Genomic DNA, 15336 nt, shown 5'->3' on the forward strand with positions numbered 1-15336 from the left:
CAACTGAAGATGACTCATGGGCTTGGGTCCCTGCCATCCTAATGGGGGATCTGGATGAAGCTCCTGGTTTTGGCCTGGCCCAGTCTCAGCTATTGCAACCACTTGGGGATTGTACCAGTGGATGGAAGACCTCTCTCTCTCTCATTTACTCTCCCTCAAATAAATAAACAAACAAATCATTAAAAAAAAAAAACCTTTTAGCATCCTTTCAGGAAAAATCCAACATACACAAATAATGTCAGATTAGACTTCTTTGTGTAAGACAAGGAAGCAGTATTACCATGCAAAATTTTGAGAAAAAAAAAGAGGTGATGACCAGATTTCATAGCATTTAAATTCTTTTTCATGTTTGAAAGCAATAGAGCTGGAGGAGCTCAGAAAACAGATCACCCTGTATGCTTAAAAAGAAACTTTCAGGAATCAGTCAGTGGCTCAACAGGCTAATCCTAATCTTGCAAGTACCAGCATTTTATGTGGGTTCCAGTTTGTGTTCTGGTTGCTCCACTTCAGATCCAACTCCCTGCTTATGGCCTGGAAAAACAGCAGAAGATAGCACAAGTCTTTGAGACTTTGTACCTGCTTGGGGGACTCAGAAGAAGCTCCTGGCTTCTGGCTTTGGATTGGCTCAGCTACGGTCATTGCGGGCATTTGGGACGTCAACCAGCAGATGGAAGATCTTTGTCTGTCTCTCCTTCTTTCTATAAATCTGCCTTTCAAATAAAAAAAATCTAAAAAACCACTTTAATAAAATGTAGATCAGATAAAAAGAGATGAGTCAAAATTGGAAATGTCAAGTATAGGGAAACTGTAAAATCTGGAAAAATCTCAGTAGAATTAGTGAAGTCACATGAACACTTTTAATGACCTTCATGTTTTATCAAACTTGGCTGGCTCTCTGAGTGCCTTTGAAACACACAGCTCAATGTCACTTCCACCAGCACGGAGGCCACTGTCTGGACTTTATTTTGAATTCTAAGTAGTTCACGTGGTTTTGAATTCTACATGTGACATCTGTTCATTACAATCTGTGCAGTGACAGACCGCACAACAAAGTCACCCCAGAGTTTAGGCTTTAGGGTCAGATTTTCCTAGGCATGAACATGAGCTTTTCCCATGCCGAGAGGGGACAATTTATAAAACGTTTGTTTATGTTCATTTTTCTCCCCTAGGCAGTTTTAAGCCAGAAGCTGCTTTAAAATAAGAATGTGGCGAGCCCGGAAGGGAAAGACTTTTTAAACCCAGGAATTTTAGATATCGAAAACACTTCTGTGCACGGGACTCAATACTGAACGGGTCCCCGGGATCTGAGGCAGCTGGCCTTGGACTTCTGTGTTAACTAAACCTTCTTAGAAGAACATGTGATGTTGGAGTAGAAGGATTTATCTTGATGACTTTAGGATGCTGGTTCCACTGTAGGTACGATTATGCAAAGCAAAGAATCCTGGAGAGAACTGCCAGAGAAGGAATTTAAAATGTGATTTTATATGAAAGTACTCACTCTGATCCTGAAAGAAAACAAACCAACAGCAATAGCAGCAATGGAGAAACGTTAAGCATAGAAAACCAAAACACAGCTCCCTGAAGACTTGGTGTCAACTACAAGAAATGCTTTATGTACAATGAGAAAGCTTTAAACAAGTAAACAGATATGTTTTAGTTGACTTTATATATATAAATTTTATATATACAATATAATATATAATAATGACACCGAAGGAAAGAAACAGGACAGCTCCGAGTCTCTTTTCTTTTAAGCTTCTCTTTAATCACTAGCCGATTAAAGGTAGAGCACATTGGAGAGTAGGTAAAAACCGAGAAGTGAAACAGACAGTGGAGTTATGTGCAATGAAACTAAACATTCTGGTGAGAACGAAATACCTAGGTAAATAGGAGTTGCAAATAAGGATTGTGCATTTTTGATGATTTTGCACTTTTGATGATTTTGTATGTGAATTATATACTTTCATGTTTGCATTTCAGATGACTTTGTGTAATAAGAACTTTAAATGCTATGTTAATAATTTAAAATTCTAACCTTTCTTTACTTAGGACAACATAAGTAGCAGAACAAAAGCAAAAACATCATGACAAGGTGAGAAACACCGTGGAAGAAAGGAAAAAGCTTTATATTTTGGTACCTTTAATAGTAATTTTTCACTCTTGCTTTTGAAGAGCTATCCGAAGACCTGTAGTTTGAAGGATTCATTATATACAAAGTGTCAAGTCTTATTTCAAAATGCCAACCCTAGGCCACTGCAGACTTAGCTTCCTGCCACACTGCACACCAAGTGATTCTGACGAGGTGGCTTGTCTCTGGGGCTACCCTCTCCCCTTCACAGTTGGCTTCCATGTTGTTGACACATACATATCCACACATGCCCACCCACACAGGCATGTGGACGTGAGTGCAAGTGAGGGCTTGGCCTTTGTTGAAGTCTAACCTGATTCAGGTTCCACTTCTGGGGCATCAGGTCTCTCAGGTCCTTCTGGTAAGGACTCTCGGATCTCCTTGGAGCCCTCAGGGCCCTCTGACTCTTCCGGGGCTTCCAACTCTTCACTCTCAGCCTCGTCTTCCTCCTCATTCTCAGCCTCCTCAATTTCTAAAAAAAAAAAAAAAAAAATCAGGAGAAAAGAAATGATCATTTCGTTGAAGCCAACAGAGATTTACTGGGTGCCGATAAGTTCTTTTCTCCTGGGGTAGGTGGCACAATGGGGAGACAGATTAAGATCTCTGGATTAAAATGTGGTTATAGAGGATGCTAGCTTCCTGCTCAGAGTGCTGTGGGAGGCCCTGACTAAAGAAGAAATATTTACAGTATTCCTAAATACTGCAATGGTAGAGAATAAAGAATAACTCCAGGCCCACTCAGTAAGGGGCTGGTTAGAGCTACATTGTCCAATATGGTAGCCACTAGATCCATCATCCACTATAGTAGCCACTATCCACCATAGTAGCCACTAGACATATGTGGCTACTGAGCACTTGAAGTGAGGCTACTACAGATTGAGATATCAATGTCAGCACAAAACACACACAATGGATTTCAAAGATTGCAACTACATAGGCGTCTCACATTGTCTTACGACTGGGTAGCATCAGGTTAGAGTTCCCTGTAATGATAGGGTTTCTTATTTCTTATTGCTGAAAATACTTGGTGTATTAAGTCTTCTATGAAGAATATGTCATGAATGGTAGTACTGGAATATCTGCCCATTTTTCTGTTATATAATTATAAAATTGACATTATGAAAATGGAAAACAATTTTTGTGCAAAGAAAATCTGAGACAAGATGAGCTTATTTCCTAGATTTTTGTGGGAGATTTCATCTGCCACTGAGTAGCTCCAAGAATCATGCCCTCATGGTAGGATATATCTCTAACATCTGAGTTGGAATCTAAATGTGAATGGTTAAACCCCAAAAGAAAAGAACAGCGAAGTGTTCTAGCTGGGTCTAAGTCCAGACTCTGGTGCGCATGGCTTCTAAGTGAGGAGCCAGGGATGTGCTGAATCTTTCTGGGAGGATTTTAAGGGTCATAAAACCCATGAATGAGATAGTGTGGATAACTCCTGCTGTCTGCTGGGGCTTAGTAATTTATTCTTCAGGCTCCCAAAGCAAAAAACAGCTGACACTGAAACCATCTACCAAGATGTATGAAAGCGTTTGAACTACAGGAACCATTTGCATCTTTGGCAATATATTAAACACGGACTAGTGGCTGGCTTAGGGACTACCTAGCTACCACAGCTGTGAAAAAGTGATAAGCATAAGAAAGATGGATACCACTGTATAGCACCATATGAAAATTATCTTCATTTCCTCCGGTGTCAAAGTCAGGCATATTGGGGAGTGCTGGCAGCATTCGTGACTAGTTGGAGATCATGCCAAGTTTCAGTTAAAAGCAAGTGAAAATAAAGTTGGAGTCATTTTCTCATGGAAATTCACAGGCCCCTGAGTTTGAAAGCCATGAATTCCAGGTTAGGAATTCAAATCTTGAAAGAAATTTCCAACTTCCAAAGGGAAGTTTTGCTAAAGCACAATGACAATGGTTATAGCAAAGGCTCCTTGTTCTCTCAACCCTGGCAAAATCCTTTTTAGAGCAATGATTCCATGAATCACATGTCACCATGTGTCACCATGTGATAAGAGCAACTGTCTAGACACCCTGCATAGCCAGCTCTCCCGGGGTGTGCACATGTTGGCATTGAGTCTGGAGGCTTTTTCTCTTGAATCCATTACTCTAGGGATCAAATAATTTATTGCATAAATTGGAACACTTGGGAGGAGGTCATAGACATACACTGGACTCCCCCAAGCCACCCGGGAGATGTATGACCCCATCTACAGTGCATCTGAGATGCTGTTGGGAGTGTGCAGTCACAAGACACAATTACATAGCACATCACAAGTCACATCAATGTGTCTTTGCCTTTTGCTTTTTGGTTCATGGCATTAATCAGTCTTCTATTTTCTTCCTCTATTCTCTGTGCTTCTTCCTTGGCTTTTCTGAAATGAAAAGATCCACAATTTAATTTTCTTTGGAAAGCAGGCATCTCATAAACACTAAAGGATTAAATATTTACAGTGATAAAGAGTAAATAGCTTATAATTTCTTATATGTTTTATAACAAAATTTTAAATTACTCATGCTTATGCTACTTCATTTTCAGGCTTTGTTTGTTGTGGCTAAGGGGAAAAAAATGGAATGTGACACTTTGAAAAACTGGGTACAAATCAGAAAACCTGTCCAAACGCAGAGGATTGCTGTTAGGTATTAAAACCTCTTATAAGCCACATAGAAGATCCAAGGGCAAACCATGAGGACAGCAATTATCTTGCCATGTGACTGGCATGTTCTGATACTGATGACTCATCATTTCTATAGTTTACAGAGCTTGAACTGTTGAACAGTTGAACAGTGGAAAGGAAATTACATTAGAAAAAACTTTGATAGGGGAGAGGGCATTGGCTTAGCTCTTAAGATACTGATTTGGGATGCCAATGCATCATATTGGAGTGTCTGGCTTGGACTCCTGGCTCCATGTGCCAGTGCAGTTTCCTGTGAGTGCGTTCTGCCATAAGTATCTTGGCACACAGTAGGGGTGCAGCTCTGCGGGCTTTGCCTGCTTTGTGACTGGAGGAGCCCTTCTGGGCAGCAGCCAGGTGCTCCCATGCAATAGCTCAGCAGGCTAATCCTCCACCTCACCTCGAAGCATCAGCTTCACACATGGTTGCTGATTTGTGTCCTGGTTTTACTTGGAAGAAGTTTAGGGCCCAGAGTGATAGCATAGTAGTTAAAGACCTCGCCTTGAACGCACCGGGATCCCATATGGGTGCCAGTTCTAATCCCAGTGGCCCAACTTCCCATCCAGCTCCCTGCTTATGATCTGGGAAAGCAGTTGAGGACGGCCCAAAGCCTTAGGACCCTGCACCCATGTGGGAGACCTGGAAGAGACTCCAGGCTCCTGGCTTCGGATTGGCTCAGCTCCAGTCTTTCCGGCCGGTTGGGGAGTGAACCATTGGACGGAAGATCTTCCTCTCTGCCTCTCCTCTTCTCTGTATATATCTGCCTTTCCAATAAAAAAAAATAAATCTTTAGAAGAAGTTTAATATGGTCTGTGAAAGCATCTGTGTATTTTAGAGATGCTAGAAGTACTTGTGAATTTTCCGTTTCTCTTAATTAGATTGGATTTAGTTAATAGACTACCATTTTGATATTAAAGTTACTTCATAGCTTCATAGTAAAATTTGTAAGTACATGTTTAAGAACTATGAAAGATACAAGTGCCTGTTTATTACACCAGGCAGATTTTACCTTGCCTCTTCTTCTTCTCTTTTTTTCTTTTGTAAGTCTTCTACTAATCTTTCTAAAATCTTAGCATCAATTTCAGGCTTATTCTTCAAATATATTCTATTAAGTATAACCTTTCCTGAAATAAAGAGAAAAATATTATTTTCAAAGGCTATAGATTCAAATGTATTTAGAAGTGAGTAACAGAAATTATTTCTACCCAACATCCAAACATATTTTCTTTTAAGCATTTATCTAAATAAAGTCTGGATTTTTAAAGATATCAATAGGCCATCTTTAATTATTTAAAAAGTACATATTATTATGGGATATAATATGAAAATAGATGACATATTTTCCCCTGAAAACCCTCATCTCAAATATATTTGCTAAGAGATGACAGAACAATTAAAATTTAGTTCTGCTATCTTTTGTTCTTGATTTGTCCAACTTGATACAAAGAACTAAGATATTGTATTTGCCTCAGTCTTATCTGGTTTTTTAGAAATGACCTATTGATTAATTTGAAAAAGACAGAGGGGTGGGGATGGAGGAGAGGAAGAGGACGAGGGAGGAGAGAGCTTCCATGTCTTAGTTCACTCTGTAAATGCCTCCAATAGCCAGGGTTGGGTCGGGCAGGGCAGAACTCAGGAGCCTGGAACTCCACCTTGGCGCCCTGTGGGCGGCAGGGATCCAAGCGCTTAAGTCATCACCCACTACCTTTCCAGGGACATTAAGAAGAAGCAGCCAGGACTTGAACAAGCACTTTATCATGGCATGTTGGTGCCACAAACTATTGCTTAATTTGCTGTGCCCAAATGCTGCCCTTGCTCCTTCTCCACCCCAAGTCTTATCTATTGTTTCTTTAGAAGCCATAGCTACTGACTGGGAGGGGATGTTCAGTTCTCAGCTCCCATGAACGCTTATAAGGGCGTGCCGGACAGATCAGTGACTGTGGCACACTGTCTCTGGCTACCTCCTGGGTAAATGGAGCCTCCTGCTGTGTGTCTCTAGGTCCTGCAGCGATTGCTGGGGTGGGACATACATCTGGGGAAGGTAACGAGTTTTTATATTTCAACTGAAAATATTGTCAGCAGTAAGAGAAAGCTTCACTTTCAAATTTACGTGATAAATATTTACCAACCATTGCTTTCGAAATCTGATAGATAGATGACCAAATCAGGTATCAGTCCTTTGTCTAGTAAGACCATCCAGAGATCTTTGGCCATAGGGCAATTGTCCAGAATCCATCCTCCCTGCTTCGGGGCACCAACAAATCTGTTCTGATTTTCCTCCATTACCTGTGAAAAATTGCACCCTAATATTACCATCTTAATTTGGCAAGCCAAGCAATTATTTTCATCTGCCTTTTTTTTTTTCTTTTTGTAGATCTAGGATATCTTTTGAATTTTTTTGACTTTCAGAAAGAAAAAAAAAAGCCTTAGAAACTTACTTTTAAAAAGGAAATGATTTAAAAGCAGTAACATTTTAAGTTTTAAAAGTTAGGATGGGAAGAAAGGCCTTTCTAAAACCACCACAACAGTACATTATTGCTGTAAATGATTTGGTATCACAGAATGTGCATCTTGATTCAGAAAGTTTGGTGCAGGGTGGGGTTGGTGTCTTGGAGTGTGCCTTTCCAAAACACTCCCAGGAGACTCCCCTTTGAGTGTCAAGGTCACCTTCAGACGGAGAACCCCTTTGCTTGCTTTCCCTTTCATCTCTCAGTGTGAGAACCGAAAGAAACAGCATGTTGCCAACAAAAGTGGGAAGGAATGGGTCAAATGAAATCTTGCAGGGGTTGAGTTCTCAACCTGCATCCACTCTTAAAGAACAAAAGCTTCGTCAGATGCTGGGACCTGAATGTGTGGGTCTGCGATTGCGCAGTTCTGAGGGCTTGGACCAAGTCTCTGTGCTGTCAGGTGGTCACGAACTGTCGGAAGTTAGAGGGGACGAGAAGTCAAGAGGAACACTATCTGTGTAGCTCTCTGCCATATGCAGGATTTAACCTTATTTGCTTTCTGAAATTTTATCTGAATAAATATATATTTTTTTGGGCGGGGGAAAATAAGAATTTTAAACACTTTGCAATGAATGGAACTCAGAGAAGGTAAAGTTATGTGAAAGAAACATAAATGACTAATAAAAACTTGATTGTCCAAGTTTGAAATATAGAAAAATTAAAACAGTGTGACATAAGTGATAATTCCTCCATCTCATGTAACCTTTTTTGAAAAATACTTCATGTTTTTTATGATATTTTCTTGAGTAAATGCTAATTTGTTTAATCATCATTTTACTGCTAAATGTTTGAAGAATTATAACTTTGCTATGGCATTGTGTAAGTTACTCTATATTTCCTTTGATCAGATTCATGCAAGATATGTATTTAGGGCAAAAGGAAAAAGGAGTAACATTTTAAGTGGTTTTCATAAGTATTTTTATACTGTTTCAAAAAGCATATAAATCAATTTTTCATATTTCTAAAGGATTTATTTGTTTATTTGAAAGGCAGAGTTACAGAGAGAGAAAGAGGAACAGAGGGAGAGTGAGAGAGAGAGAAAAAAAGAGAGAGAGAGAGAGAGAGAGAGGAGACAAACAGAGAGAAAGATCTTCCATCTGTTGGTTCACTCCCCAAATGGTCACAACAGTTGGAGCTGAGCTGGTCATTAGCCAGGAGCCAGGAACTCGTTTTGGGTCTCCAATGCGGGTGCAGGGGCCCAAGGACTTTAGCCATCCTTTCCTGCCTTCCCAGGCACCTAAGTAGGGAAGTAGATCAGAAGTGGAGCAGCTGGGACTTGAACAGGTGTCATATGGGATGCAAGTGTCACAGGCAGCAGTTTAACCAACTACACCGCTGGCTGCTAAATAATTTTTTTCTTCCTAACAGTGTTTGAAAGTGACTGGATCATTATAGTCTCATTAATATTGATGGTTAAAAGATATTTTGATAATTTTATAAATGAGGGATTATATATATTTTTGTAGCTTGTTAATTGAACCTTTACTGTTTTTAAGATGACTTTTCTCAGGTTTTTACTGCAGGGATGAGAAGCTGACCAATGCTCTCCTCAAAGGTGGGTTTACCCCATTTGAAGGTTTAGTCCACTTTCAGTTGTGTGATATTGATCACAGTTCAGAGCAAGAAGTAGGAGTTCTTGGTGTTTCTGAAGGGGCAAATCAACATGGGAACAACCTGCAGAGCTACAGAAGCTGAAAGGCCACATGGGACACTCAGAGGGAGCCCTGGCAACCTGAGGCTCAGAGAGAGGCTGGGATGGCAGGGCTCAAGGAGACTTGCCCTGGTCTTACAGAAAGGTTCTCTCACAGGCTATTGCTTTTCCCTCTTCCAGAACGATCTTCAGTTACAGCACAGGAAACACAGATGCTCAGTGGTAGTCCATGGCTGATGCCATCTGCCTTTGACTTTTGAGAGTGGCAAAAACGGGAGCTGCAAAGGGACCTGGAGTTGTACGCATTGCGAAAGGCAAGCCTTGTGCTTTGCCAGCCGTGGCTTTCCTATGTCCCTCCTGGACTGGCAGCTCACTTGTGTGGTCTCTCCTCTCCCCGACGAATACATACCCAAACAGACTGGAGGTGATGAATTAGCTGGGAAGCAAAACTTGCCTCCATTTGTGACTACCTAGCTCACTGATGAAATATTTGAGTTTGGTGCTGTTTTCATAGGCATCCTTTTCTAACCATTGGAACTGAATCGAAGACAATATAAGTCAATGGACAAACTTCATCGCCATGAAGTTATACAACATCATTTTGTTGGTAACTGAAAGCAATGTGCATTGGTCACTGTTCGCAGGGCTATTTTATACATAACCATGCTGACTACAGCATGCATGCCAATGTTGAGGCTATGCATTTTAACACTAAAAGGAGCCGATATAATTATACACACAGTAACAATGTTTCCTTAGTTACAGTTAACTCAATGACAGAAATCAGGCTTTTAAAAAAAATTCTTACTTCTCTGAGGACTTCCTCTAAGATTTCAGCATGCTTTTCGAATGGCTGGTCAAAGTTCATATCCTTGGCCGCTTTCAGAGTGTCCTCCAGTATGGCAACAACTGCTGGGTGATCCGCAGTGATCTCCTCTATCGACTCTTCTATTGAGGCTAAAGCAGAGGAAGTTAATCAGTCAATGTCATCTGTACTTTCAGTGGACAGTCAGTTCCTGACCCAAGGCAGACCATCTTTTTGTGACTGCAACACATTCCGTCCAAGAAGGGAACTGTTAGGCTGGGAATCACAAGCCAGCGGAGCAGTGTAAAGACAGATGTGTCAGGAAGTACATGAGGCAAGAAGAAAAGTCACATTAGGGAGAACCAAGGAGGTCAGGCAAGACAGAGAGTGGCAGAGGATTCAGGTCCAGGGAGTCAGGAGCTCGGGTTCTTCTCTTAGAGGTGTGGGGGGCATGGTGCAGCCAAATGATGGCTGCCCAGGGCACTGGAGACTAGGGTCTGGTCTGCCCCGCCCCACATCTCCTAGGCTCCAGCCTGTAACAGGAGGAGGGGCCACAGGAGCCAGTTACGTCACCTACCTGGCGGGATTCCAGGTGACCAATGGCACACCTGAATGGACATTCCTTGCATAGTTGGGGCACAGACAGCCCCTTTGCCTCCCCACGTGTCTAGAGGGGTATAAAACTCCTCCACACGTATCTCAGACGCCCTTTTCGCTTCCCTCTTCCTTCCCCTCTGCGCGAAGGGGGCCCAGGAGCGGATTTTCCAATAAAGCTTCCATCTCAACTCTGAACAACTTGCCGATATTATTTCACCAAGCAGGCGGTCGGTCGGTGGACATTATCTAACACCAACATCGTCAGTGGAAGATCCCGAACATTCTAGAAACGTCTGCTCAGGTTGTTCATGTTATCCCATCGCCACTCTCCTCTTTTTTTTTTTTCTTTTTTAAATAACAGAATTCTGTTCCGCCTCCCCTTGGCTGCAATGTTGCCTAGCTAAAAAAGTAACATCACTCAACTTTCTTTGAACAGCTTGTTTGGCCGAAAAATTGCCAACACATTTTGTTCAGCAAGTCTTTCCGTCAATGTTTTAGAACTCTGGTATGAGCCCCTTGATTCTTCTCTTTTCTGGGATGTGATGGTTGAGGGCTCCAGCGTTATTATGTTATGTGTGTGTTATTATGGTAGCCACCTGCCAAGGAAGGCAAAGCAGAAAGATGGTTTTCCTGTCTCCTATTTCTTTCTTCATCAAAAAAATAATTCATCTGTCACTTTTTCTGTGTTCCTATGCATCTACCTGTTTGTAATAGAGTAGCTTTTCAGATATAATTGGACATTAAGACTAAAAAAAAATACATCACATTTCTGCTTCTAAATTCTGAGGGGACTGTTTGTGTTTTTCAGAACTATAGTCAGATAGCCCAGATATGAATTTACCTTTGCCTTTTTTTTCATCTCCATCAGGGTCTTGAGAACTCCTTTTAAATGTGGATGCTTCACCAATTTCCTTTTCATCTGCAAATAAATCAGTGTTAATGCCTGAAGACGTTAAAGAAAAATGTAGGGACATTTCCAAGAGATATTGAAGAATGGGCCCAGGGACTGTGCAGGGCTGTGCAGCAGGGCACAGGGACTGCTTTGTCACCAGGAAGCGGCCATCCTTGTGCTGTTCCAGCAGATGGCTGGGAAAGGTACAGCTTCCTGCTTTCCACTCGCAGAATGACCCCCAGCGTGGGAGGGGGAGTCAGACCATGCAGGGGAGGGGCTCTCTTTGTGGGTTAGTGCAGCAGAGGAGGGCCTCCCAGCCGCCCCATCGGCAGCCGGCATTTGAATGCATGGGGTGTGGCTGCTCTGCGAAGAAGTGTCACCTGTTGTGCAGGGGAGCAGGGGAGCGGTCTGTGAGCTGTTGACTGTGTTCTGTCACATGTTGGGCTTGGACTAACAGCAGGCAAACACATCTGTCTGCAGTGGGATGAGGAACTAACCCAAAATGAGCAAAGTAATGTCTAGCCCATGAAAATGGGCACAAAACAGTTAAACCAATCTGGAGAAGAACAAAATGTAAGAATGTGTGAATGTATGTGTGTACGTGTGTGCGTGCGTGTGTGTGAGTGTGTGTGTGTGAGTGTGTGAGTGTGCGTGTGTGAGTGTGTGAGTGTGCGTGAGTGTGTGTGTGAGTGTGTGAGTGTGCGTGTGTGAGTGTGCGTGAGTGTGTGCGTGCGTGTGTGCACATGTGTGAGTGTGTGTGCATGTGTGTGTGTGTGAGTGTGTGCGTGCGCGTGTGTGTGCACATGTGTGTGTGTGTGAGTGTGTGCACATGTGTGTGAGTGTGCGTGTGAGTGTGAGCATGTGTGTGCGTGCGTGTGAGCACGTGTGTGTGAGTGTGTGCACATGTGTGTGAGTGTGTGCATGTGAGTGTGAGTGTGTGTGCGTGCGTGTGTGCACATGTGTGTGCATGTGTGTGAGTGTGTGTGAGTGTGTATGAGTGTGTGTGCATGTGAGTGTGAGTGTGTGTGCACGTGTGTGTGAGTGTGAGGCAAATATCTGGGTTAGAGGAAAACTTTTTTTAAGAAGAAAAGCCACCTAGTTTGGGGGAAAATATGAAAAATGAGAGATTAATCTAAAAGGTCTATATAGAGACCACATAGTTGATACAATTTAGGAAAGCTGTAAAAGAAAAAAAAGTCATCTCAGAAGAAATGTAAATAGTTAACAAATATTAACTAAATAAACTTCAGAAGTAAAAATTGTAATAACACTGAAAGAAAAGACAGAAAATACTGATATGTGACCTGCATGTAAAAGAAGGGAACATAATTTGTAACAACCTTTAAGGAGTTACGATTCCAGGACCAGCGGCATGGTGTAACATCCTAATTGTCTGCCTGTGGCACTAGCATCCCATAGGGCCAGCGGTGCAAGTCCCAGCTGCTCCACTTCTGATTCAGCTCCCAGCTTATGGACTGGGAAAGCAGCAGAGAATGGCCCAAGTGCTTGAGACTCAAAAGAAGCTCCTGGCTCCCAGCTTCGGACCAGCCCAGATTTGAGTGTTGCAGTCGTGTGGGGAGTGAACCAGTAGATGAAAGATCTGTTTTTTCTTCTCTTTCTTTAGCTCTGAATTTTAAATAAAAATAAATCTTTTAAAAAAGAGATTTACCATTCTTGCATTTTAGGGATATATTTAATTAAAAGGCATCGTTACAGAGAGTGAGAAAGACCCACACACAGATTTTCCATCTCCAGTTCACTTCCCAAATGTTTGCAATGACCAGGGCTAGACCAGGAGGAAGCCCGATGCCTAGAATTCCATCTAGGCCTCCCACGTGGGTGGCACCTGGGCCATCCTCTGCTGCTTTTCCAGACCATCAGCAGGGAGCTGACTCAGAGGTGGAGCAGTTGGGACTTGAACCAGAGGCCATATGGGACGCAGCCTTTTAGGTGCTGCCTTAACCTGTTATGCCACAATGCCAGCTCCTGGAATAACTTTTGTAGAGAACAGTTTCTTTTGTGTATAATTCTATATTCATTAATCTAGACATTTCGTACAGGTCAAGGCAGAAGAAAAATTCATTGGACTTTATTTATAGTAGCAGAGAAAGAGAGAGGGAGAGTGTAGCACTACCCATAATAATGAAAATAAGCCAGATGCCAGTCAAAAGAGTAATGACTAAAGAAACTGTGGTATATCCATTCCATGAAATACTACATACATATTAAAAAGAATGAAATTCTACCATTTGCAACAAAATGGTCTTAATTAGAGACCATTGCTCACAGTGAAATAAGTCAGTCTCAGACATATGAATACCTTATGTTCTCTCTGCTATACATACAAAGTACAGCAAATAGATATAAAAGTGAACAAGTATGTACATTTACTCTCATGGATGAACTGTATAATGGAGATTAACATACTGGGAAGAGAAGACACATTGTATTATGCATCTCTACTCCCGAATAAAAGGAGAACTGCCAATGAAACAGTTAAATATACCTTGCCAGTATGATACTAGATTTTCTATCTTTGTCTATACCTACAAAGCCAAGATGTGGTTAAACAGCAGAATGTGAAGTTTCTAACTGTCACTGAAGGACTATACTACTGCAATAATATGGGGGAAAATGGGGAAGGAAGAAGGGGAGAATCCCTGTACCTACCAAACCATGTCATGGGAAATAACAATAACAGTGAAGGAATAATGAATAAATAAAAATGCAAATCTCCACTACTGTTTATAAGCACAGAAACTGATTAATAACTTAAAATGAGGGTTAAACTGTTTCTAGCAAAATAATTTCTAAAAAGTAAAGTAATTATGGTACATCGTAAGTCAAAGTTAGAAACGGGTGGGCATTTGGCCTATCAGGAATCTGCATCCTGTATTAGAGCAGCAGGTTTTGGTGATGGCTCAAGTGACTGAGTTCCTGCATCCATGGGAGAGATTTGGATTGAGCTCCTGGTGGGCATTTGGGGAATGAATGAACTGTGGGAGTGCTCTCTCTCCCTCGTTACAGAAAAGGTAAAAGTAGATTATAATACAAACCTTCATGTAATGTTAAATTATATATATCACAGGGGTTTTCCAAAAGTTCATGAAAAATGCCTATCATAGAAAAACTATGTATAACATTTTTTGCTCCAAAATCCACACCTTTCAATTCTATCTTTCCATGAGCCTCCTGAAATACCTCAGCATAATTACAATTATATAATATTGTATAAGGTACTTATTGCCTTAATTATGTTAAGTTACAAATAGAAATACTTTGTAAAGATTTTAAAGAACATGATAGGCAAATGATAAAATTTCAGAGTTAAAATTTATGGATTTATGAAGCTCTGATTCGAATACATTAAAGGCAGAAGTGGGCTTTTAGAAAAGCATTGCTAATTATATGATAATGATTGTATCATATTTGGAAATGAAAGAATTTCTTTGGGCTCTATTTGCATTTTATTCCTCATTTTCTATGTTTTGTTCTTTAGTGTATTAATTTCTGTTCCATAGATGTTCAATTTGCTTTTTAGTTTTCTAAACTTGTTTATTTGCTTATGTATTTATTTGAGAGGCAGAGCGATAGAAAGCTCACATCTGCTGGTTCACTTCCTTGCAATGGCCAGGGCAGTGATGACCCTGAACCAGGAGCCAGGAACTCAACCCAGGTCTCTCCTATGGGTGGTGGGGATCCAAGTTCTTGAGCCAGCATCTGTTGGCTGTCAAGGTCTGCATCAGCAGGAAGCAGAACCAGGAGCTGGGCTGGTACTTGAACCCAGGTACTCCAATATGGGACTCTGAATCTTTACTGGCAACTTTCCCTGCTAGGTCAAATGTCACCCCAGTAGCTCTTCTGTTTAATGGGAAAAAAAGATCTGGAAGCAGAACAGTGTCAGTTCATCTTGTAAGCAATCAATATTAGCACCTTGGTCATGGAGGATATTTTCCGACTTTGTTTTGGCTTCTTCAGTGTCCTCAGTAATGTCGTGGGTGGTAGCTGCTGTAAAAGAAGAATGCACTGTACCGGCTGATCTTTACAGATTGGGAGGCTCTAATACCATTAGCAATAT

The 15336-nt window shown here is 41.4% G+C and overlaps 1 protein-coding gene across 1 annotated transcript in view; it reads right to left on the reverse strand.

Annotated features, from left to right (window-relative positions):
* Positions 1 to 15336, reverse strand: part of AK9 (adenylate kinase 9) — an 81736-nt gene that overhangs the window by 36070 nt on the left and 30330 nt on the right. The window contains exons 14-21 of the mRNA XM_040983525.1: positions 15155 to 15284; positions 12552 to 12562; positions 11208 to 11309; positions 9773 to 9921; positions 6936 to 7092; positions 5816 to 5930; positions 4430 to 4506; positions 2442 to 2600 (exon numbers count right to left, since the gene is read on the reverse strand). Of these exons, the coding sequence (XP_040839459.1) occupies positions 2442 to 2600; positions 4430 to 4506; positions 5816 to 5930; positions 6936 to 7092; positions 9773 to 9921; positions 11208 to 11309; positions 12552 to 12562; positions 15155 to 15284 (900 nt within the window). The remainder of the gene's footprint in view (positions 1 to 2441; positions 2601 to 4429; positions 4507 to 5815; positions 5931 to 6935; positions 7093 to 9772; positions 9922 to 11207; positions 11310 to 12551; positions 12563 to 15154; positions 15285 to 15336) is intronic.

Source organism: Ochotona curzoniae, unplaced genomic scaffold (assembly GCF_017591425.1).
Source record: "Ochotona curzoniae isolate NIBS_2020 unplaced genomic scaffold, NIBS_Ocur_1.0 contig_3819, whole genome shotgun sequence".
Classification (NCBI taxonomy): domain Eukaryota; kingdom Metazoa; phylum Chordata; class Mammalia; order Lagomorpha; family Ochotonidae; genus Ochotona; species Ochotona curzoniae.